General features: G+C 41.7%; 2 protein-coding genes across 3 annotated transcripts; both read right to left on the bottom strand.

Annotated features, from left to right (window-relative positions):
* Window positions 1-5,525: 5,525 nt before the first annotated feature.
* Window positions 5,526-14,031, bottom strand: LOC110490410 (dual specificity tyrosine-phosphorylation-regulated kinase 4). Its single transcript, XM_021563791.3, has 14 exons — window positions 13,294-14,031; window positions 12,545-12,634; window positions 11,467-11,640; window positions 11,189-11,303; window positions 10,830-10,993; window positions 10,568-10,704; window positions 10,303-10,443; window positions 9,964-10,102; window positions 9,727-9,808; window positions 9,432-9,604; window positions 9,252-9,312; window positions 8,629-8,758; window positions 8,054-8,244; window positions 5,526-7,857 (listed from the first exon to the last, which is right to left on the bottom strand). The coding sequence occupies exons 1-14, from the start codon at window positions 13,315-13,317 to the stop codon at window positions 7,580-7,582; spliced, it is 1,899 nt and encodes a 632-aa protein (XP_021419466.3). The 5' UTR covers window positions 13,318-14,031; the 3' UTR covers window positions 5,526-7,579.
* Window positions 14,032-18,429: 4,398 nt separating this feature from the next.
* Window positions 18,430-22,441, bottom strand: LOC110490411 (RAD51-associated protein 1). 2 transcript variants are annotated; one of them, XM_090199108.1, is made up of 9 exons: window positions 22,186-22,441; window positions 21,703-21,749; window positions 21,456-21,600; window positions 20,605-20,711; window positions 20,307-20,399; window positions 20,045-20,182; window positions 19,758-19,937; window positions 19,500-19,652; window positions 18,430-19,366 (listed from the first exon to the last, which is right to left on the bottom strand). In XM_090199108.1, the coding sequence occupies exons 1-9, from the start codon at window positions 22,242-22,244 to the stop codon at window positions 19,239-19,241; spliced, it is 1,050 nt and encodes a 349-aa protein (XP_090055234.1). In that variant the 5' UTR covers window positions 22,245-22,441; the 3' UTR covers window positions 18,430-19,238. The 2 variants fall into 2 exon arrangements, with proteins under 2 accessions (XP_090055234.1, XP_021419467.3); XM_021563792.3 differs by having other exon boundaries at window positions 21,993-22,327.
* Window positions 22,442-25,680: the final 3,239 nt, after the last annotated feature.

The following is a 25,680-nucleotide window of genomic DNA, read 5'->3' as shown; positions in this document are numbered from 1 at the left end:
AAGGCAGCCACAGTTCAACCTTTGTTTAAAGGGGGCGATCAAGCTGATCCTAACTGTTATAGGCCTATTTCTATTTTGCCCTGTTTATCATTTATTTTAAGTTTTGGAAAAACGTGTCAATAATCAACTGACTGGCTTTTTTGATGTCTATAGTATTCTCTCTGGTATGCAATCTGGTTTCACTGTGTCACTGCAACCTTAAAGGTCCTCAATGATGTCACCGTTGCCTATGATTCTAAGCAATGTTGTGCTGCTAAGCTTTTGATACGGTAGACCATTCCATTCTTGTGTGCCAGCTAAAGAGTATTGGTGTCTCTGAGGGGCTTTTGGCCTGGTTTGCTAACTACCTCTCTCAAAGATTGCAGTTTATAAAGTCCGGAAATCTGCTGTCTCAGCCACTGCCTGTCACCAAGGGAGTACCCCAATGCTCAATCCTAGGCCCCACGCTCTTCTCAATTTACATCAACAACATAGCTCAGGCAGTAGGAATCTCTCTCATCCATTTATATGCAGATGATACAGTCTTATACTCAGCTGGCCCCTCCCCAGATTTGGTGTTAAATGCTCTACAACAAAGCTGTCTTAGTGTCCAACAAGCTTTCTCTACCCTTAACCTTGTTCTGAACATCTCCAAAACGTGTGGTTTGGTATGAATGACCCTCTCCCAACATGTTTGATTACTACCTCTGAAGGTTTAGAGCTTGAGGTAGTAACCTCAAACAAGTACTTGGGAGTAAGGCTAGACGGCACACTGTCCTTCTCTCAGCACATGTCAAAGCTGCAGGCTGAAGTTAAATCTAGACTTGATTTCCTCTATTGTAATCGCTCCTCTTTCACCCCAGCTGCCAAACTAACCCTAATTCAGATGACCATCCTACCCATGCTAGATTACGGAGACATAATTTATAGATCAGCAGGTAAGGGTGTTCTCGAGCGGCTAGATGTTCGTTACCATTCTGACATCAGATTTGACACCAATTCTCCTTATAGGACACATCACTGCACTCTATACTCCTCTGTAAACTGGTCATCTCTATATACCTGTAGAAAGACCCACTGGTTGATACTTATTTCTAAAACCCTCTTAGGCCTCACTCCCCCCTGTCTGAGATATCTACTGCATACAACACCCGTTCTGCCAGTCACTTTCTGTCAAAGGTCCCCAAAGCGCACACATCCCTGGGTCGCTCGTCTTTTCAGTTCACTGCAGCTAGCGACTGGATCGAGCAACAACAAACACTCAAACTGGACAGTTTTATGTCAATCGCTTGATTCAAATACTCAATCATGGACTCTCTTACTGACAGTTGTGGCTGCTTTGCATGATGTATTGTTGTCTCTACCTTCATGCACGTTGTCTCTACCTTCAGCACGATGTTTGTGCCCAATAATGTTTATACCATGTTTTGTGCTGCTATCATGTTGTGTTGCTACCATGTTGTTGTCATGTGGTGTTGCTACCATGCTATGTTGTCATGTGCTGCTGTCTTGCTATGTTGTTGTCTTAGGTCTCTCTTTATGTAGTGTTGTCTATCTTGTCGTGGTATGTGTTGTGTCCTATACTTATATATATATATATATATATATATATATATATATATATATATGTATATAAAATAAAACATGTAATCCCAGCTCCCAGCCTTTTGGTAGGCCATCATTCTAAATAAGAATTTGTTCTTAACTAACTTGTCTAATTAAATAAAGGTTAAATATTAAGGTTAAAAATAAAATAAAAATAGTAAAATGTTATGTTTGAATAAATATAATTGTTTCAAGGTCATGCCATCAACCTAATTAAAGAGTTATATTGACATAAAATATGAAGCCACAGTCCTGCCTGAACAGTGACTCCTACTGGTTTATGTGACCCGTTTCAAGAAGCTAGGCGTATGTCTACCCCTGTAGAGGTGAATCCAGGCACTGCAGTGCCTAGATCCACTCCTATTCCTCAGGCGCTCTCTATTGATGACTTCTGTAACCGTAATAGCCTTGGTTTCATGCATGTTAACATTAGAAGCCTCCTCCCTTAAGTTGTTTTATTCACTGCTTCAGCACACTCTGCCAATTCGGATGTTCTAGCCGTGTCTGAATCCTGGCTTAGGAAGACCACCAACAATTCTGAAATCTCCATCCCTAACTACAACATTTTCAGACAAGATAGAACGGCGAAAGGGGGCGTTGCAATCTACTGTCCTTCTATCCAGGTCTGTACCCAAACAATTTGAACTTATACTTTTAAAAATCCAACTCTCTAAAAATAAATCTCTCACCGTTGCCATCTGCTATAGACCACCCTCTGCCCCCAGCTGTGCTTTGGACACCATATGTGAACTGATTGCCCCCCATCTATCTTCAGAGCTCGTGCTGCTAGGTGACCTTAACTGGAACATGCTTAACACCCCAGCCATCCTACAATCTAAGCTTGATGCCCTCAATCTCACACAAATGATCAATGAACCTACCAGGTACCCCCCCCCCCCCCCCCCCAATGCCGTAAACACGGGCACTCTCATAGATATCCTAACCAACTTTCCCTCTAAATACACCTCTGCTGTTTTCAACCAAGATCTCAGCGAACACTGCCTCATTGCCTGCATCCGTAATGGGTCAGTGGTCAAACGACCTCCACTCATCACTGTCAAACGCTCCTTGAAAAACTTCAGCGAGCAGGCCTTTCTAATCGACATGGCCGGGGTATCCTGGAAGGATATTGATCTCATCCCGTCAGTAGAGGATGCCTGGTTATTCTTTTTAAATGCCTTCCTCGCCATCTTAAATAAGCATGCCCCACTCAAGAAATTTAGAACCAGGAACATATATAGCCCTTGGTTCTCTCCAGACCTGACTGCCCTTAACCAACACAAAAACATCCTATGGCGTTCTGCATTAGCATCGAACAGCCCCCGTGATATGCAACTTTTCAGGGAAGCTAGAGACCAATATACACAGGCAGTTAGAAAAGCCAAGGCTAGCTTTTTCAAGCAGAAATTTGCTTCCTGCAACACAAACTCAAAAACGTACTGAGACACTGGAAAGTCCATGGAGAATAAGAACACCTCCTCCCAGCTGCCCACTGCACTGAGGATAGGAAACACTGTCACCACTGATAAATCCACTATAATTTAACATTTCAAAAAGCATTTTTCTACAGCTGGCCATGCTTTCCACCTGGCTACCCCTACCCCGGTCAACAGCACTGCTCTTTCTAAAATTATCTGCCGAAATTGTTGCAACCCCTATTACTAGCCTGTTCAACCTCTCTTTCGTGTCATCTTAGATTCCCAAAGATTGGAAAGCAGCTGCCGTCATCCCCCTCTTCAAAGGGGGGACACACTCTTGACCCAAACTGCTACAGACCTATATCTATCCTACCCTGTCTTTCTAAGGTCTTCGAAAGCCAAGTCAACAAACAGATTACCGACCATTTCGAATCCCACCATACCTTCTCTGCTATGCAATCTGGTTTCAGAGCTGGTCATGGGTGCACCTCAGCCACGCTCAAGGTCCTAAACGATATCTTAACCGCCATCAATAAGAAACAATACTGTGCAGCCGTATTCATTAACCTGGCCAAGGTTTTCGACTCTGTCAATCACCACATCCTCATCGGCAGACTCGATAGCCTTAGTTTCTCAAATGATTGCCTCGCCTGGTTCACCAACTACTTGTCTGATAGAGTTCAGTGTGTCAAATCGGAGGGCCTGTTGTCCGGGCCTCTGGCAGTCTCTATGGGGGTGCCACAGGGTTCAATTCTTGGACCGACTCTCTTCTCTGTATACATCAATGATGTCGCTCTTGCTGCTGGTTAGCAATGCAGTGAAGTAAAAGTTGTCAAAAATATAAATAGTAAAGTACAGATACCCCCGAAAATGACTTCAGTAGTACTTTAAAGTATTTTACTTCAGTACTTTACACCGCTGAGTATGTGGACAGAGCTACTGGCATTTTCCTTCCAGGTAAGTCACAGTTAAATGAAGGATATTGAGACTTACCCAGCTTCTTGATCTTCTCCAGCCTCTTAAGCATGTCCTGAGTCATTCTGATGGGCCCTCTGCAGTCTCTCCCCATGAGAATGAACCTCCCTCTTTATGGATGTGATGTAGAGCATTCCAGCAGCCATGGCCAGCAAAGGGGCCAGCCCTCGGACCCAGCCTAGCCTCATCATCCCTCTGCGTGTGATCGCTCACCCTGGGGATACAGACAGGACGGCCTTCCTCTCTCACTCGCCGACTAAGATCCAGGCTCCCCTGAAAGGGGGGAGTGTGAGGTGCACCATACCTGGCTGCCACTCATCAACACCTTTTTTAAATATTTGCACAATTGAACAGGTCAAAAACATGCACCTAATGGATCCAACTGTTCATTTGGCATTCAAGTCATTGTTGAGGCCAGGGAATAAATGCCGAAAGCCACAATACTACAGGCTGCAAAGGTGTGGCTCTCTGAAAGTGATGGTCTTGGCTGTCACTAGCACGTTGTCTTGTAATTCAAACTCAAGCCCACAATGAAGAGTATCTGTAGCTCTTCCCATTCTAGAGTAACCGAAAATCTGGTTGACCACCTGCTTTTAAGAGGTAACGGAGCAACCTGGTCTCAGAGCATTTCGTATTATTCCGTATGTAAATCCACGACACTCCGCTTAGTATGACATGTTATATTTCGTATGGTATGTATTCATTTGTAGTTGTTCATCATCCATTTTGAATGATACAGTATGTTACGAATTACAATTCGTATGATATGTCGCAAATTGCAATTCTTACAATATGTTATGAATTTGCAAGACGTATGATACTGAATGTACGAATTCCAATTAGCTAGGTGGATAACACTAACGTTAGGGGGTGGCTAGCGTTAGCTAGGTTGGGATTTAAGGTGAGGTTAAAGGGTTAAGGTTAGGGGAAGAGTTATCTAACATGCTAAGTAGTTGCAAAGTAGCTAAAAAAAGTAGTACTGTAGGTAGTTGCAAAGTTGCTAAAAAGATAAAGTGCTAAAGTTGACAACCTTTTGGTTGCTAGATATTCACGTTATACACTCAACCAACCACCCTCCTTTTGTTCTTGCCTTAAGAGACCTTCGGTCTTATGCAACCATACCAAACGTAACATATCATACAAGTTTGAGCATGCCGGATTTACTTTTAGTATGCTACGTCTAGTCTATGAGACCAGGCTGAATGGAGCATTGAAGTACATCTCAATTTCCCCTGTGTATAACTTACTCTCAGAGCTCAAACCAAGCAGCATGAGGGTCTGGATGCACAAGGTTGACCACTGACCCTGTCTGGTAAATGAGGATTGAGCATAGAATGTGTGATCAATAGAAGCAGGGAACAATGACACTTTGTTAACTCTGTGATCACCATACCTTCTCTTCTTCCTCTGGCCTGTATGTTCACCCCTCACTCTACCTACATGGTAATGCTATATGTTGCTATCGTTTCGTCGACTCACAAGCTGAATGTTTGATTTACACAGCATCAAAATTATCAAAGGTCCAATCAAATGGGCAGAGGCAAGGAATATAAAACACAATTTATTCAATTATATGTTCTTTCAATTACATGTTCATTCATTTTTTCACATCAATGTACAGTTCATCAGGTGGAATGCCCTCAATTCAATTACTTCCAAATAGACCACAATGGTTGATTGTGAAATAATTTGGTTGAAATGAATGCACACACTTTCTATTTGTTTTAGTACAGTACAATAAAATCAACAATGTCCTGGCATGCTATTTTACAGACTTAGAGAAAGCAAAACAGTAATTCAGTACATCACACAATATGATCATTAGGGCACCAGTCTGTGGGGCTCTCTTAAATAACAATGTTCAGTGAGCACGGAAGAATAAACAAGAAAATCATTAAAATTACAATTGAAACATGGTAAAAAAAAATATATATTTAATTGAGACATTGCCAATGTGACCTGGTTATGTACACATAGAGTGCTTGAGATATAGTACCACAAATATTTCATATATATGTCACACCTTAAACCAATCATTTAATCATAACAAAATTGTAAAATGTACATTCAATTATGTACTGTTAAAAAGGAAATCTATTCCATTTCTGATCATGTTACAAATATAAACACTGTTTTAAAATGACTTTCTATAACTGGAGCAAGTGAAAAGCATCAGTACAAGTTGCCATAAAGAAGTTTAGAGAGAACAAAAAAAATCTACTCTCCTTCATTTGGCCCAAGTTTTATTGAAGAAAGCTCAACATTGTAGCAAATTGTCCTTTTGTCGAGGTAAGAGAAGTTAATCAAAATAGATGGAACTGCTTTGATGAGGAATTAAGCTTTTTAAAATGAAGTTTGTGTGAGGAGGAGTAAAAAACAGATGATGCATTGTGGGTCAGAGGGAAGTCACTTTGGATGCTGAAAGGCACATTTGAATAACAAGTTGTGAGGATCACTGGTCAGAATATTCCTGTTTTGCAGACACTGGAACACTTTGTATATGACAATGACGTATGAAGAATATCAAACCATCCAATACCAGTCCAAGCTAGACATTTCAGGCCAGGAAAATAACATTCATCTTCATTGACAACTTGAGAGCCCTCTTTTAGAGGTAAAAGTTGTTGTCAGGTGGACAGCATTTTTTCTGACTTATAAGTGATTGTAATTTTATTCAGTAACACCTAGGGTTGTATTAATCTTCATAATAAACTAGTAATGAAACATACTATGATCAACAACCACAAATGATTGAGTCAAAGTCAAACTCCATAAACATGGTAAACTCTGAGTAATCTCTAGGGGAGTTTGTGCACATTAGTGCTTTATGTTTTTCCCCTATCACCATCATCTCTGCATGGGAGATGCTTTGTGCTGCTAAGAGCCTTAAACATCACATCCATGGCACGGGCAACTCCTTGGGCTTGCCATGCGTATTTCAGTGCAAACAGGGGCCAGGGCTTAGCCTGTGTATATTTTGGGTCAGACGTCTGTGTTGTCAAAGCCAAAACGTCAATGCCAGTAGAAAACGTGCAGGAAATTAGCCTACTCAAAGAGCTTTAAACCTCTGGCAAAAGGACATTAAATGTGGCTCGGCCTAACCTGGCTAGACCGAGAGTGGAAAACAGGCCAATCTGGGCATTGATCTGGGTTCTAAGCTAAGGGATCCCATTTTAAACTAATGCAAATGACCTGTGCTACTTTCCAAGCTTATGACAAGTGAATGTGGCCACATTCTAGATGCAGTAAGTCCATTTGAGACTACTGCAATAACAGAGAATACCAACAGTTGCTGATACACAGCTCATTACCAAAAGACCCACCAAAGACTGTGTTCCAAAGACGTCTCCTGCAGCTAGACAGAGTCCAAGCACTAAACATGTGATTAGACAAGGAAATAAATTATATAGTGCAGCACAAATATAACAAATTGATAACCCACTACATCTACAAAACAGGATATACTCGAACCATGACCCCCATTTAATGTTATTAATATGTGTCTTATGTTTGACCTCTGATGATACTAACCCTGATGTGACTTATGCATCCGCCCTCCCCTCAACCCCCTCCCAGCCCCAAGCCCTCTGTCCCTGGGGCCTTTATGTGATCGGGGACAGGCCCTGCTGGTGCTCCAGACTGTCACTGTCTGCAGTGTGCTCCAGCGGGGGCCTGATGACAATGTGGACTGATCTCTCCCTGGGTACCTCCTGCTTGCTGCTGCTAACAGCCCTGGTGCTCTTGGTCCTGCCCTCGCCCATCTGGCCCTCAGCCGAAGCCCCGATTGGACGCAAGCGCTCGGCGGACGCCAGCTTCACAGAGTTCTCTCTCTTGGGCCTGTCTGTGGCGCTGGAGAACGGGCTGGAGAATGCCTTGTCAACTGCGTCAGAGAGGGGGAAGTAAGATGCCTGTTACTTTATGTACATCATAGAGATGTGGATTCAATTTAGTCTTTGTGTCAATCTGCCACTCTCAAAGTGTAAAAAATGCCTAGTGAAGTTTTTTTTTTTTCCACATGCAAACACATACGTATGAGAAGGCATGGTGGTGGTATGGTAGATGACTCTTCCTCTTACCTATCCTGTTGATAAGGGCTGGTTTGTGGGAAATATGCTGCGCTATCTTGTTGTTGTTCTCCACGTTGCCGAGGCTCTCGTTGGGCCTTCTCATGGTGCGGGTCTTGGGCCGAAACTTGCTGGAGCGTGCCTCCTGGATCCACTCATGCTGCATGGCCTCGTCGGGCGTCATGCGCTTCTTAGGGTCCCACCTGACAGAGAGAAGAGAGTCAGTCAGAGGGAAAATCCCAATTGCATACTCCTCGCGTCCTCTCTCCTTCTCAAAACCGATCGGAGGAGAAAATCAGGGGTCCCTCCCCTCTGACATTCTCCTCCATTGGGTTTTGAGATGGATCTCGGGAGAGAGAAGAGAGGATGCAAGGAGGATGCAAATGAGATTATTCCTGAGAGAACCAGAGGTAAAACCACACACTGGACTTCCTTGTAGATTTCAATCTCAATGGGCCTCACCTGGAAGCGAAAGAGGGCTCACTTCACCTGACAGTTTAAAATGATTCCTTACTATTAGTAATATTTGAGATTGGGTGATTCTATGGCTGTGTTATTGACAGGTGTACAGTGTGTACAGTACATACGTGAGACAGCGTTTGATGAAATCCAGAAAGAGAGGATCGTTGGTCTTCAGGGCACTGGCCAGATCCTTGGAGTTGGGCCGTCTCTTTCTCCCCTTGCTGTTGGTGATGTTCCTGGGGTTACCCTTGGAATCTGCACAATCACAACCAGGGATTATCAACAAGAGGATCTCTTACTAAGAATTATAAACCGGGTAGTTTGGGTCCTGGATGCTGATTGGCTGAAACAGCATTTCAACCGGCTATATATCAGACAATATACCATGGTTGTGACATAAACATACCTGTTTACTGTTCTATTTATGTTGGTAACCAGTTTATAATAGCAATAAGGCACCTCGGGGGTTTGTGGTATATGGTTGATATTCAGGCACTCCCTTTCACGTTGTGCATAAGAACAGCCCTCAGCTATGTTATATGGCCAAGATACCACACTCCCTCAGGCTTATTGCTTAATTAAACACCCTGTGACACTAAAATTATGCAAATCCCTACATCAGAAATGTATACATTTAACTGTGATCCTATTGGTACGTCAGTAGAAGTGAAAGGTCTCAGTTAAACAGAATTTCCATCGAACAGTCAAAGAGAAAACCATGTGACTGCACTAGATCAAAAATGCTTACCAAAAAATTGCCTTTTCCTGGTCGCTGTTGACAAGAAATCAGTTGGAGGCATTCCCAGTACCTGAGAACAAATCAGACAAACTCACACAGTGAGTAATACATCAACATTGCTAGCCAAACCACAAGGTTGAAAGAGCCATTAACAAAGAGAACATGATATTGTAGGTACTAGGTAGGTACCTCCATGATGCAGGCAATCTGCTCCACCTCACTCTCCCCAGGAAAGAGGGGGAAGCCAGTGTAGAGCTCAGCCAGGATGCAGCCAAAGCTCCACATGTCGATGGCCATGCTGTAGGGATGGCCCAGGAGCACCTCTGGGGAACGGTAGAAGCGGCTCTGGATGTAGGTGTAAACTGTGGAGGAGGAGAGCCAGGTATTAGGTATGCTATAATGTGATGCTATAATGAGGTTGTGCCCCCTGTTTGCCTACTTGATCCAACCTTACATTAGAAAACATACAAACTAAGACACTCACCTCTCTGCTGCTCGTAGCAGCTGGAGCCAAAGTCAATGACCTTGATGTTGCCTTGGCCTTTGTGTGAAAGAAGAATGTTTTCCTGGAAAATAAACACCCAAGTATGAGCACATTCTCTCCATCTCCTGTGGCACCATTAAACTGAACCAACAAGGAATATGTTTGCAAATATGCTTCACTTTTCATTATGTAATGTTAAGGTGGTTAGGGGTTAAAGGTCATGGCTAGGGGTCATACCGGTTTTAGGTCACAGTGGATGATCTTCTCTTTGTGCAGCATCTGCAGGCACTTGAGCAGGGAGTAGGCAAAGCGGCGCACCAGGATCTGGCTGAAGCCCTGGAAGTTGTTCTTCTTAAGGAGTTCGTACAGGTTCACTCTGCACGGTCAAAGATAAGCTAACATCCTTTAGATTTAAATGGCCAAATAATCTTAATACTACATGTTTACCTCCTGTGGATGAAATATAGCAGAAGTATTCTCTCCTGAACTAAATCAACAAATAACAAAAGGGTATTATTGTATTTCTGAATATGATCTTATCTTTGGCCCTACAGTGTCAGTGTCCGTCCAGCCTACCCCAGGAGCTCGAAGGAGATGCAGAGATGGTTCCGGAAGTAGAAGTGCTCCTTCATGTGAATGACGTTGTGTTGGTTGTCTCTGTCCTTCCTTCTCAACGCATCCAGGATCTTCAACTCCACCATGGCCTGGTGGTGGAACCTGCAGCCAATCATAACAGAAAAGCAGTGTTATAACATGTGTCATAGCATGTTATTAGTGAAAGGTTGGTATTGGACAACCCAGCTGTACTACGATATGCTAGCTAGCTGGTGGCGTTAGTCACCTTTTCTTGTTGCGAATGACCTTAATGGCGACAAGTTCAGTGGTCTTGTGATCCAGGCACTTCAGGACCTGTCCGAAGGATCCTTTCCCGATCACCTCCAGCACCTCAAACCGGAAGCCTATGTGGTCATGCGCGACCTGCAGAGAAAAGGGCATAATTTACTTTAAAGCAATACTGCAAAAAGTTTACTCTATATGGCACTAAAACTTGTTCTGAAATTCACAGTTTCTTTACTACCATCTTTGTGCCCATTTTATGTTACCTTCAGATAGCCTCCGCTCTCATCGTCGTAGCCAGAGTTGTGTGGCAGGCTGGGGGAACCCTTCATCTTCTTGGCATCCAGGCCCAGGTACCAGACCTCAGAGTAGTCCATGATCTCCTCCTGCTCATGCTCCGTCAGACGATCTTTGAACGCCTTCAGGACCTCTGTATAGGAGGGAAAGGAAATTCCTGTCAGCAAATCCCAGTTTGCATTTGTTTCTTCCTGATTAAATAAGATCAAGGGACAGAAAACTCTTTCTCCTTTAGAATTGCCAATACTAAATGCCAACACCAGCAACTTCCATCAACGCTTCCCTACTCTCCAACTCAGGCCTAGTCCTACCCTTAGCCCACACGCACCTGCAGGAGACATGGGCAGATTGTGTCCCTCAATATTCCTCTCCTGCTCCTGATTGTTCTTCCTGTTGATGGACTCTGGCAGACTCTCCACTGTGGAGCTCCGTAATCTCTCATCCTGTCAATTACAAAACATACAGGAAATTAACTAGTTGCAGAGGTTTTGCATGGTAACAATTTAACACTGTTATAATTTCTCAGTGGAATGTTTCATTGCTTCACTATACTAGGCTCTAAGTACATAATACCAAGAGATTAGCCTAATTGTAACAAGGACTCACCTGGAAGCTTTCCTGGTGCCTGGTACCTGAAAGCTGCCCATCACAAGTGTTTTGCAGCCCCTTGCTGGTGATATGGGGCAGGATGCTTTCGGACTGGTGATGGTACTTGGCATTGTTTACAACCAAGGGCTTAGCATCCAGCTTAGGCAGAGTGCCTTTGCCCGAGCCACAGTTCTACAGCCAGAACAAGAGAGAGAGGGCGGCAGAGAGAGAAGGACCCACATTTAGAGGGTCATCTAGGTTAAATCAAACAGACAATACAGGTGTTGTTTTATAACGAGGTTTGAGGCACTGGGTGTTTCTAGTTTTCCTGCCGATTCAGTAATAAGGCAAGTAGCCTGTGGTGCCCAGAAAGGGCATAGAGTTACGTGCCAGGGCGAGATTGAAGCAGGGTCTACAGCCTTGGAGGTCTGCTTTTCGACAGAAGCTTTCACTGCAGCCCGATTCGGAGTCTCTCTCTCCATGTATTTTTCCTTCACTCTCTCTTGTTTATAGGCTGATAGTCTTTCTCGGTACTCTATGTAACACATCCTCTCGAAAGCTGCCCAAAAGGCTAAGCTATACCAGGGCATCACCTCTGACTGAATAGAGCTGTGCTGCAGTTACAGTAGTATGGCTCTCGTGGCCTTATTGATTTGAACTGAAACAGCGCTGCCAAATCGAGAGGGGAATTTCTATTTATAGAATGCACTGTTTAATCTCCAGGGCTTTACTGCAGTATCTGCAAGATAAATTATTCATAAAAAGCTATATATAGCAACATGGTACCGAAGACAGTTACCTCTGCACCCGGCCAGCACGTTTTCACACTCTGTTATTATGAACATTGAATTGTTTGGGATAAGGAAAATTACTGTTAATCTTAAAACTCAGGATCCACGATTCACAACTGGTGATAACTACCTTGCTCCATCTTTTCAGAGGTGCGGGCTGGGCAGTTGCATCATACAGTATTCCCCCACAGCTCACACTAGTCACAGTACTCCCACACAACGACCAGATCATGACACAGTCATCGTATTCCCCCGCACACCCACAAACAAGAGCAAAATACTGGAGGACCAGGGAGTAGCTTTACCTGCTGCTGCTGGTAGGCCCGGCTGGACCCAAGGCGTGTGCATTCAGGCTGGAGTTTGTGTTGCTGGGAGTAGGCGTCGGGCCTCCCTGCCTGTGGGGATTGGACGAGAAAAGAATGTCATAAAATATGAGCTAGCTGAAGATGAACACACTTGTGCACACACCTACACATAAGCACACATTATTTTGCTTGGCCCCAGCACTCACACATTTACACACACACCAACTGCATATAGAATATCTATGAAGGCCAACATTGTAATTAAATTACAATGTATTTTTAGAACTATGGCTACAGTAGACACATTAAGCCCGTTTTTGAATACTGCAATATAAAAATGTGCAGTAGCCCAAATATATTGTGAATCCAGTGCTGACACCAGATAGGTGTCAGCCATGACAAACAGATCATATTAACCCAGTAGACCCCAGGAAGCTAATGATCCATTCCTGAGCACACTGAGCTGTAGATCATGGGGATTAAAGTGGGTTAGTCCATCTGAAGGTCAGTGGAACCATGAGACCATGGGAGTAATTATGTCAACACATTGACATCTGATTCTGAAATCTGCTGGAAAGTGTTTTCAGACCTAATTACTGTCTGTCCAGTACAGTCTGTACAGTACACTTAGAGTGCAGAGAGGTTCCAAATACAGTACTGTGAAATAAAACAACATGCAAAAAAACTCATGTTGAATTTGTATCCAATAAGCTACACAAAACAAAGCAATAGCATTCTTTATACCTCACCTTGATATGAATTTCTGGAAACATTGCTTTATAACCGGGTGAATTTCAATTATCATCGATAAATCACTCCTAGTTGGTCCACGTGAGCGCACAGCTTGAAAACATTCCCAGGCTCAATTTTATTCTCGAGTAAACGCAGAAACCAATATTCCGCTTCGCATCAAAACGACGTTGGGGCCCGGTGGAAATTGCAGAGTAGTGCTGCTGAATAGTAATGAACGGACTGTAATATTGGAAAAAGCTTTGTCAGCCGAAGATTATGGCGAGTGTGCACGCTGTTGTTAGCCTGACGCGCATATCGTCGGAGAGCCACCTGTTAGGGTATTCTACGGTCACAGCTTATTTCACATCGACAAGCGACACCGTGGACTCCCGATATAGATTTCTTGTCAATTCATTCAACTGTCCAACTCCGCAGACTCCTCAGTCATAACTTTCCAAGCATGGGAATCAACATTGCGCGTAAAACCGTTATGTTGCTGGTAGCCTATAGAACCATGTACAGTATTTGCCAAATCCTCCAGCAAAACAAAATCCATCGATAGTTTGTGACCAAGCTCAAACAACAACAAATCCCCTCTCTCTCTAGCCCCTGTATTACACCACTTTTTCTTAAGTCCCAAGATCCTTGGGTTCAGTCTTCGCGGTATTTTATCTCATCGTGTAGGCCTACTGTAGAGAATGGGATGCACCCACACTGGTTCAATGCTCACGTGTCAGACTCACTGTCCGGGAACTGAAACTCAGAGAAACACTGCCGAGTAGCAACCACACATCTGAGGTTACTACTTCACTTTAGTCTCCCACGAAGGTACCATCAAAATAACCACATTAAACATCGAATATTTAATGATTCACAACAACTTTACATTTGTAAAGATATTTAGTTCAAAAATGCAATTGTCAAAAACAGTACTAAATCATCAAATGTTTAATCATTGGATCAGTTTTTAAATCACACACACAGCTATGTCTTACTATACTTGTAAGGACTTTTTGGTGGACCAACAATTGATTGCCATTTAAAATCATATTTTCCCTAACCCTAAACATTAGCCTAAAGCAGCCTTTTTATAAGTGAGGACCGGCATGCCCTCACTTCTCAAAATTGTACTGTAAAAAACGAATTCACGCACGCACGCACGCACACACACACACACACACACACACACACACACACACACACACCTTATAATTGAAAGGGAATTACACATCAAGGCAAACCATGTGCTAGCTCATCCAGAGTGGAGAATCCTTTGAGATGTGGAGGAGAGCCATCTACACCTTCATATGATTCATCCTACATACCCCAAGCGTGAAGTGGGTGGTACAGTATGTTCTACTGAAGCCTACGTCGGCACGGTCAGTCATCTCGGGGTAGACACGACTACATAACTGGTCGTTTCATAACACGTTTTTATCAGTGCTGACAGAAAATACCTGTTTTCTTTTCATTGCTACCCAGTGTATTTATCTCACCTTTGATATACCATCCATATATGTTTTTTTTGCCATTACACAAGCTGCAGTCTCCATGGTGATATGATTTCCAGCTTCAGTCCACAATATTGAAGATGCGCATACAGTCACAACCAGTCCTCACTAGTAAGCCTCCATCCTTTATCTGTTCATGGCTATAGGCTAAAGTGTTTTCTTAATGCAGTGTAGCAGTTATACCCAAAAGTGCAGTTGAGGTAATTGGGCAAAGGGTCATTGTCCACACTATTTTTGGGCTTATAACACTAGACCAACTGGGAAAAATTGCACAAAAGTAAAACATAGCCCTTTTTTATTTTCTAGTGGAAACAAAGGTGTGTTTTTCCTGCAGCATGATGGAGTGCACCAGTAGACCTGTGTTGTTGTAGGTGGGTGTTTATTCTCTAACTTTAGTAGTAGGAGGTATCCAAGGCTAAGGAGTATGGAGGGACCACCCACTGGTCTAATCCAGATCAGGCTAAATGCCATTAGTAGCCTGCCCTGGACTGACTGCCAGAGACACAGAGGAAAACCACTCTGGAAGGAGCAGAGCTAGGAGCATAAGCACTGTGGTGGACATCAATAGCAACACAACTCAGAGCACACAAGGCAGTGTTAAAACTATAGCAATATAACTAAAACACAGTGGCCAAGCCTACATCTCTATTGTTAAGACCTCTACACACACACAAACCAAATGCCCTTCATGCAGTATGAATTTCTATGATCGAATCCAAGGTAAATCCAACAATAACAAATAGCATTCAATAACAACCACCTCTTCACTGCTGATCCAAATAAAGACAAAACAGGCATTAGTAATCTGCCCTGTTTAGAGTCTTACCTTGTCATCTTCATGTCCCAGAACAGGCCGGGGACAGACAGGCTTGGCCTGTGTAGCTGGCCTTTCCCAAGGACCCATACTATAACACAGATTGTATATGCTTCTATCTGCATACAGAGTCAGATAGACAAAATATTGTCTTGAGTAGACTAATATGGCGCTGCTGGCTTTACCCTAAACAGTGCTGTCTGTCAGGGGTCAGAACCGGTCTAACCTTGCTGGTCAGAGTGAACTCTATCCTTTTGACTGAGCAGTGGTGGTGACACAACTGTCCCAGACAGGCAGGCAGGCAGACAGACACCTCAGGCAGGCGGTGGCTGAGGAATGGGAAGTGAATGACAGAGTGGGCTACCTTTCAGGTTCATTCCTCTGGGAATGTGTGGGTTATTTGACTTAGCTACAAGGGGTCAGAGAGTGCACATACTTGCTTTTCTTTGTGCTGCAAGAGAGATTTAACTCCACAACATACAATGGGGGGGGGGGGGGGGGGGGGCACTTTAAAGAATAAAATGTAGCCTTCGGGATTAGAAGATGCTTCATTTCCAATTTCCAACTAAATACTTAGACCAGGAAAACACCGGACACACACCACAGACAAGTCAACAGAAATGTCCATCGCCATGTATAAAATGACTGCTCAGTGGACTGCCTATATAGCATGTATAACATGTTGTAGAGCACCCAACGCCTTTGGCTTATCACTCCCCATAAACCCTGAACACGGTGTAAGCGACCTGTCTGCATTGTCTGCCACTCTGAACCATCTGTCGGCACATCCGCCATGTGGTGGGGTGGGGTGAGCTGCACTGTCTGTTCCCCTGTCCGCTGTCCATGGTGCTGGAGATGAGACAGGCAGTCTGGCTCAATGTCAGCCAGGTAAGCCAAGACAGGTTTACGTCACCTCCTCCACCCCCTGCCGAGGGCAATGGGCTAGTGCTCTAACAGGCCATTTTCGGCTGCCACTGTTTGCAACCACATATGGGAACAATGAACAGCCATGAGCATTTTACCTGAAACAAAATGTATAATGTGATGTTTCTTTTGAGTCCAATAGGAACCAATGAAAGCAAGCTTTAAATCAAGCAATGCTCATGTTTTTTTCTTCACTTTCATTATCAGCCCCAGCTGAGTTCTGATAGTATGTTCCAGAGTTTGTGGCAGATCGTGCTGCAGCCAGCAGCCCTAAATAGACATTTGATCAGAGAAGTCTGTATAACAACATATCTAGTAGCATGGAGATGTTTCCTTAGTGCATGGCGTGTAGAGGGAATTCATCATCTCTCACTATTTCATATTCCTGCCTTTGATTTCAGGCTTCCTCTCACTGGTATGCTACATGCAATGAATTAGCACCACTGGATCAGGGAGTCTCCCACTTCTTTTCTTGGTGGCTTTTTTTCATTCCACATGTCCTATCCTGTCCTCCAGTGGTCCAGCTATTTGTATCCCAAATCCCAGGTAGCCTACTGCAGATTCCAGTCACAGAGGATAATGACTACTGTTTCAATTATTTGGAACTGCAGCATTGCGTAGAATTCAGCCTGTGCAGAGACTGTGCTACTCAGATATCAACATATGGTCTTTTTTAATTGCCAGAGGATTGAAATTTAACTAGGGTAGGGCTTCAGATTGATGGTAAGCTTACCTTCTTCCTGTGGTAGGCCCAGTTGGATCCAAGGCTGGAGTTTTGTTAGGCAAATCTGACTGTTGGATTGTGGGCTGATCTCAGGTGGTCAAGACATAATCTAAGTGTCTGCTAAATGCCTATATTATACATATCAAGAGGAATACAGTACCTTTTCAACAATGGGAGAAGTTGGTTCCTGTTTTCGATAAGTCTCTTCAATTTATATTTCATTTCTTTCCTATTGAAACAGAAAGGTCATCAACTTGAGAGGTTTAAAGAGTCTGAAGATTTTTGATCTTTTGTGAGCAAGTTTTTTAAATCATATTTGTCTGTTATCCCTTTAGATGTTTGCATACAGTCAGTTGAGTAAATAACACAGCAATAGAATGAAAAAAAAATAGAAAATGCACTCGAAAATTAGGCAAATTCACGGTTATTTTTGTATATTTTTTATTGTTAAACAAAATCGTAAATGGAAGTCATACAACTAATTCACACTTACTTTCGCTCATTGGATGGATTTACTTCGCTCATGTTCGGTGTTTGCTGCTGCAAGGTAACATAGTAAACGAAATATTGAACTCAGTCAAACGCAATGGTCAAACTGACTATGCATATATACGCGTCATGTCATTATGATTTCATGATCTCGTAATGGAGATACATTCGGACTGACGGCGGCGCGCTGTCGACTGATCAGCGCTAAAAGTGAAATTAACACGTAAAACAACGCATTATGTAACGCTAAAAATCATGATAATGTTTAGTGATTCACTTTCCATTTCTGGTTTTGGGAGAAATGAGCATTATCATTCACTCAAAAAACAACTGTCCACAATGTTCCATACCACAGGGGAGATGTTGCACAAACTCATTTGGGCCTATACAGGCGATACTGGAAACATGCTCACTACATAAAAACGTATCGTTTATATTGAATCTTTAATGTTTTATATTTACACATTGTACAAAGCTTTCGCTGAACAAAATCCACAAAACTTTTAGAAAAATAGTTGCCTATTCTACTTGATGTTAGTAAAATCAAGGTAAAAAGTTATATAAAGGGCCATTCTGTAGTTGCTACATCCATTATTTTACTTTTAAAATAAGCTGTTTTACTCCAATGTTTGTGACAGAAACAATAAATCAACTAAATGCAAACAAACACTACCCACTGGGCAGCCTTCAGTTCAACTTCTCGTTTTTATTTACATTTGGTTTAGTTGTCAACTAACGCGAATTTAACATAAAATTAACAACAAATGTCATGTCGTTTTAGGTTAAAAGTTGGGTGAAAAAAATATATAATGCCCTTACCTTGACTTTTTGTAAATCCAAATCAGTTTTTCACGTTGATTCAACTTCATCACATATATTTTTTGGGTTGAAATGGCGTGGAAACAAAGTTGATTCAACCAGTTTTTGCCCATTGGGTATATAGCCTCAAAACATGGTTAAAACTAGTTTTGATATCACGGGTGGTCAGTCCTTACATCCACAGCTTTGTCTATGAATTTCAGAGTGGTTACATTTCTCCAGCCTCATCCCTCAGCTTTTTACCAAAACGGGGGCGGGGTCTCCGCTTTGTTGTTGATTCAACTGATTGCCACTTTAACAATGATAATTTTGCATTTTAAGATAATTATATCCAGCAGAGTGCGCCATTGCACCATTTCATTTACATGTTGGAGTGAAAACTAAAAACAGACAGAAGACAAACTCTATTTGAAATAATAAAACACACAAAGGGTTTGAAATCTGAAGGCTTTGTTATAGGCCAAAAAACAGTATAAGTTGGGAATTGTCCTTTGTTAAGTCAAATGGTCCAAAAGAAAAAAGCTGTTATAAAAAGGAGAGCATGTACGACCCCAGACTAATAATAATTTACAGTACAATTTTAATGCCTCTTATAAAATAGACAGATCTAGAGGATTACAAAAGAAATCCTGAAAGTCAACTGTCAATTACACAGAGCCCCTCTCTAATAGATAGGTGGGGTCAGTGACTAGCAACACTGGGGTGCAGGGGTTTGACCCGCACCATGCGAGACAGTCCAAGTCTTAGACCCTGCCCTGGAGACTTCACTGGGACACTCTGTGATGAGCTGGGACTTCTTCCAACGTGACCTGATGACAAGTTGTATGATAAAAATAATGGGTGAACTGGGTCTTAAAATGCCTGAATACAAGGCACAAACATGCAGTCCTACAACTGCTTATGAGATTACGATGACCTCCTTGACCTTTCAGTCCGTCTTACCTGGAGGATTCCACTTGGGTATTCTGTCCCCCGCTGGACTGCCAGAGACTGCAGGTCTGGAGACAGGAGAAGTGCCAGGAGACCTCTTGGGCACAGAGGCTGGCTTGGCAGTTGGACTTCTACCTAAGGTGGGAGTTTTTAGATTGGGAGTCCCTGTAAGGAACAGAAGGACAATTTGATTGAAACTCTGCAGGCTAGGAGCATAAAAAGATTGGGTTATTAGAATGGCAGTTCATAGTTCCTAAAGCTATTAAGTACCTGTCAAATGTGGTTTGGTTTTTGATGGTTTTGAAGGCTGCTTTTCTTCCTTTGGTTTAGCTTTTGGTTGCTCCTTCTTGGCTGTCTTCTCTTCTGTGTTCTTTTTCTTTGGTTTCTTTACTGTGAACTCATCATCATCACTTTCAGCTGGATCACTGAAATCAGCATCACTCTCTGAATCTGAATAGAAAGGAATATTCAGTATACAGTACGCAACAAATGTGTGTCATGTAATACCTGGAATATAGAAAAACAAAGAGCCTATGCCTTTGGGTTGCTATGACAACCTGGTGTCCCTTTGGGATTGTAGTCCTCATCGCCATCCTTCAGCATGCTCCTTTGCTGCTCTGTAGCCTTGGAAGCTGCCTTCCTCTGTCTGGAGAGGGCGCAAGGGGATCCCCGATCATTCGTGATCTGGTCAAGGCCTAAGGGAGGAGAGGATCTAATCACAAAGGGATCACTAGTGACTGTGAGATGCAAAGGCATTGGATTGAATAATATTAAATATATTTGGCAGTGGTGGGCATTTGAGATATCAAAAATAAATACCTAAAAGGTTGATGTCCACACAGGAGTTGGAAAGGCGTAATGATGGATCCAGATTTTCACCATCTCTTTGTGGTTGATTCTTGACATATTTTTCTAAAAATATATAGAATAAAACAAAATTAAATTGCAAATAATTTTTGGCACTGAGTGAGAAATGTGAGTCATCCATTCTCTACTGTATGTATGTGCATATTGTGATAAAACTACCATGGAGCCAAACCACTCCAAATTGCTGTTTTGCTGTTGAACAGCAATGTTTCAAACACCAGTTGTTAAGAATCAACAATAAAATGCAAACCTGGATTATAAGAACATTGTTCCTCATTTATCTCGGTGGTTTTAAGCAACGACAAAGTAAGAGCTGCTTCCAAATCTCTGTCATACAGCTTCTCATCCAATGGTTTCCTGAAAAACACAGGTACAATTCTGATGTTAGCATATTTTACATTAAAGGCCTTCTCAAAGGGACATGTGACAAAAGTGTGACAAAGCTAACATGTAACAAGTGATATGTGTAGTGTAGTTGAATTCTGGTCATCCTGACCTGCAGTGCTGAAGTTTCACCGACAATACTGATCAACATAGAGCAGATTGATCACAAGGTTACATTCAGAGAGACTTTGACTCTGTATCACCATGACACATCAAAACACCCCTACTGCCACTGGCCTCAGAGACCTTGCCAATGATTCACCACACCTTGTGGCTTTTTGTGATTTGATGCATGGCAGATCACAAGCAACACGTCTGGCTAAAAGACTCATTTGAGTTTGAGCACTGATTTATGGAGTTCTTCTCTGGGCCAGTGGTCAGCATGATGTCATTCCATACACCATCTAGACACACTGTCCCGAATACTGCCTGCAACTGGCTATTTGTTATTGTTTATCTCTCACTATGCAGAATAAGGTGAAGGGGCACTGACTGAGGGCAACAAAGACATTCAGAGTGTCTGTGTTCTGAATGCATGCTTCTGTTTGCATAACTGCTGTCACACACTACAAAACTGTTAAGAATGTGTCATTCCTTTTGTCTCCACAACATATATATTGAGGAACAAAGAAACAACAAGTAATTCTATTGAATATATGGTGTTGTTTTATAAACGTTTAAGGGTTCTTTCTGCTTGTTTCTGATTCCACTTCCTACCTGTTCTTGTGGCCTATGGGTTGTGAGCTAGTCTCTTGACTGGAGGCCTTGTTTGAAGATTTCTTGCTCTTCTCCTGCGCTGGCTCTTTCACACTCTCCTTGGCTTTTTTGCTGGGTGGTGCTTTCACAGAGGCAAAATCATCATCTGTTTCACATGATCAGAAACAGTGGGACACATGATTACATACAAACCATAAAATTGGCTATTTACACCATAAATTAATGAAATACATTGGATTTGACATACCATCAGCCAAGTCCTGGAAATCTGAATAATTTACAAGCTTTGTCTTCCTGTCAACAAACCACACACACACACACACACACACACACGCACACACACACACACACACACACCTTATAAGTGACGATATTTGCAAGATCAAGTAACGTTAGTCTCTCTAGACAGACGGGTTGCCTCCCACAATGTACTAATGTCGGTCTGGGATTCGTACTAACAAGTACTAACGTACTTAGCAAGTTACTGTAGCTAATTAAGCTTAGCTAATAAAAAAAAGGTAAGCTTTGGTTACAAACCTCGATGGTCGCTCCATATCAGTTTTATTTTCTTTAGCGATGGTTAAAATTATATTATTGCTCAAATGTTTTAATGATCGTATCATAAAAGTAGCCATAAAACATACTATGCAGATTTATTTCAACAGTGGTCTCTGGTACACGAAAACAAACTTTCAATCATCCCGCCCGAAAATGTGATTACAAATCTCACGATTTAGATTCGTTGATTCGTCGTTTCTTGTTCTTCACGTGTGTGAGACAAAGGGACATTTTCAATTCTATAGTATCGTTGCGTCCTCTCTCCTCTCTTCGTCTCCTTCTCAAAACCCAATGGAGAAGAATGTCAGAGGGGTGTGACCTCTGGCGTTCTCCTCCAATGTGTTGTGAGAAGGAGACGAGATCTTCCCAAAGATATGTATAACTAACCCTCCTTGTTCCATCTGTGTGATGGTGAGAAGAGGCGAATCTACTGAGAAGAAATACAACTTTCACCAATCTATAAACCCAGGTCTAGGATCAGATTAAACCAAAGTATAGTTTTTATTTTACCTTTAGTCAACTAGGCAAGTCATTAAGAACACATTCTAATTTTCAATGACGGCCTCGGAACTGTGGGTTAACTGCCTTGTTCAAGGGCAGAACGACATATTTTTTTCCCCTTGTCAACTCGGAATTTAATCCTGCAACCTTTCGGTTACTAGTCCAACGCTCTAACCACTAGGCTACCTGCTGCCAATAAAAGTTTAATCAACAATCAGTAATCAATTAACAATTCGAGGGGTTTTGTTTTGTACAGAAATCGTTTTCTGCTTTACTTTTATTGAATTGTAAATTATGTCATTGAAGTTGTAGAAGTAGCAAGTGTTGTGTGTGGCCTCTGTTTCGGGGCTAAAAATAGCTGAAATTAGATTAGCTAATTTAGATTTTGTTGTGTGAATTAACAATATCAACTTAATTAATTTAATTCGAGTTATACAGGTTTACAGGTATACAGAAAATACTGTACTTTTTACTCCATACATTTTCCCTGACACCCAAAAGTACTCGTTACATGTTGAATGCTTAGCAGGACACGAAAAGTGTCAAATTCATGCACTTATCAAGAGAAAATCCCTGGTCATCCCTACTGCCTCTGACCTGGCGGACTCACTAAACGGGAATGCTTTTGTTGCTTTTTTATGTAAATATTATTCATTAAATTTATTTTTAAGGGGTGATTTGTATGAAAATTATGTCAGTGTTTAAACCATGTACATTTAAAAAACATTGTGCCATCTGGTTTTATTAATATGAAATGATTTATACTTTCACTTTTGATACTTAAAGATATTTTAGCAATTGCATTTACTTTTGATACTTAAGTATATTTAAACCAAATACTTGTAGACTTTTACTCGAGTAATATTTTACTCTGTGACTTTTACTTATACTTGATTTATTTTCTATAAAATATCTTTCCTTTTACTCAAGTACGACAATTTACATTGGCTGATGTAAAAAAGGGCTTCATAAATACATTTGATTGATTGATTGATTGGGTACTTTCTCCACCACGGTATAGAAGGTTAGTGCTGGCTGTGCTGGCGGAAATATTTGAGGGGGTTATTGGTAAAGTTGCCATACCGACCGGCAGATGGCACTATTTATTTATTTTATGTCGTTTGTCATGTGTGTCCAACTGGAATGTATGCAGCCGTCTATACACTTGCGTCCATTCAGGATGCAAGGGTGTCGATTTCCTTCTTAACTAGCTTTAATGGCGAGCCGCCAGAAAAGAACTGGAAAAAATATGCGTACTGTGTTAATAAAAAATACACGCCATTCCGTTCAGCCAAGGGTAAACAACAGACTGCTGCAACAGGATTGGCTGAACATCAGGAAGTACAGTAGCATTAGCCACTCTAGCATGGTGGTGGAACATTATGTTGTATTATCAAGACATTAAGCATATTTTTCCTGCTTTTTCCTGGCAGCTTTCCATTCAAGCTCTGTGTCAATCTAAGTAACATAAAAAATAAAAATAAATCCCAGTGAAAATTAGTCAATTTAAACTAGAGATGTAATTTTTTTTTGCATGGCCTGCGTCTCAATCTGCCGCATGACGGCTTTCCGCAATTGCGGTGGAAGGAGGCCGACTATGAGTGTTAGACCATGAGACATCATGAAAATCGTTCTTCTCTCAAAAACGTTAGTATTGTTCGAACGGTTTGGGCTACAAACTAATGTCACCACTTTATGGAAAAATGAGACTCACTCACACTGCCCTTTCCCACCTGGACAAAAGGAAAACCTACAGTGTATTTGGAAAGTATTCAGACCCCTTGACTTTTTCCACATTTTGTTACGTTACAGCCGTAACTTTAAGCGTCAGCTGTCAGAGCAGCTTACCGACCTCTGCAGCTGGATACAGTCCATCTGTAAATAGCCCATTCAACCAACTACCTACCTCAGCCCCATATTTGTTTTTGTTTTTCTGCTCTTTTGCACATCAGTATTTCTACTTGCACATCCTCATCTGCACTATCACTGCAGTGTAAATTGCTAAATTGTAATTACCTCGCCACTATTGGATTATTTATTGCCTTACCTCCTTACTTCATTTGCACACACTGTATACAGGTTTTTCTATTATGTTATTGACTGTACGTTTGTTTATCCCATGTGTAACTCTGTGTTGCTTTTGTCTCACTGCTATGCTTTATCTTGGCCAGATCGTAGTTATAAATGAGAACTTGTTCTCAACTGGCCTACGTGGTTAAATAAAGGTGAAATAAAAAATATATACTTTTTTTTTTTTTTATATTCTAAAATTTTAAAAAATAATAATAATGTCCTCATCAATCTACACACAATTCCCCATAATGACAAAGTGAAAACAGGTTTTTAGACATAAAAAAAAATAATAATAATCTTATTTACAAAGTGTAACAGTCAAAAGTTTGGACACACCTACTCATTCCAGGGTTTTCATTTATTTAGACTATTTTCTACATTGTAGAATAATGGTGAAGACATCAAAACTATGAAATAACACATATGGAAACATATAGTAACCAAAAAATTGTTAAACAAATCTAAATCTATTTTATATATGAGATTGTTCAAAGTAGCTTCCCTTTGCCTTTGTCACGCCCTGACCTTAGTTATCTTTGTTTTCTTTATTATTTTGGTTAAGTCAGGGTGTGTGTTTTTCCCTTGTCTAGTTTTTTTTTTTGTATATCTATGGGGTTTTGGTATTGTCTAGGTAAATGTAGGTCTATGGTGGCCTGAATTCCCAATCAGCTGGTTCCCAATCAGAGACAGCTGTTCATCGTTGTCTCTGATTGGGGATCCTATTTAGGTTGCCATTTTCGTTTTGTGGGTTATTGTCTATGTGTAGTTGTATGTCAGCACTCGTGTTATTAGCTTCATGTTCCTTTTGTTATTTTGTTAGAATGTTTAGTGTTCTTCGTTTTAATAAAGAAGAATGTATTCATCTCACGCTGTGCCTTGGTCTCATCGTTATGACGAATGTGACAGTCTTGATGACAGCTTTGCACACTCTTGACATTCTCTCAACCAGCTTCACCTGGAATACTTTTCCAACAGTCTTGAAGGAGTTCCCACACATGCTGAGCACTTGTTGGCTGCTTTTCCTTCACCCTGGGGTTCAACTCATCCCAAACCATCTCAATTGGGTTTAGGTCAGGTGATTGGGTTTGCATAG

The sequence above is a fragment of the Oncorhynchus mykiss genome, chromosome 15 (assembly GCF_057628025.1).
Source record: "Oncorhynchus mykiss isolate SJ-2025 chromosome 15, ASM5762802v1, whole genome shotgun sequence".
NCBI classification, from domain to species: domain Eukaryota; kingdom Metazoa; phylum Chordata; class Actinopteri; order Salmoniformes; family Salmonidae; genus Oncorhynchus; species Oncorhynchus mykiss.
Note: the sequence above shows the minus strand (reverse complement) of the source record. Positions and strands in the feature narration are given on the sequence as shown.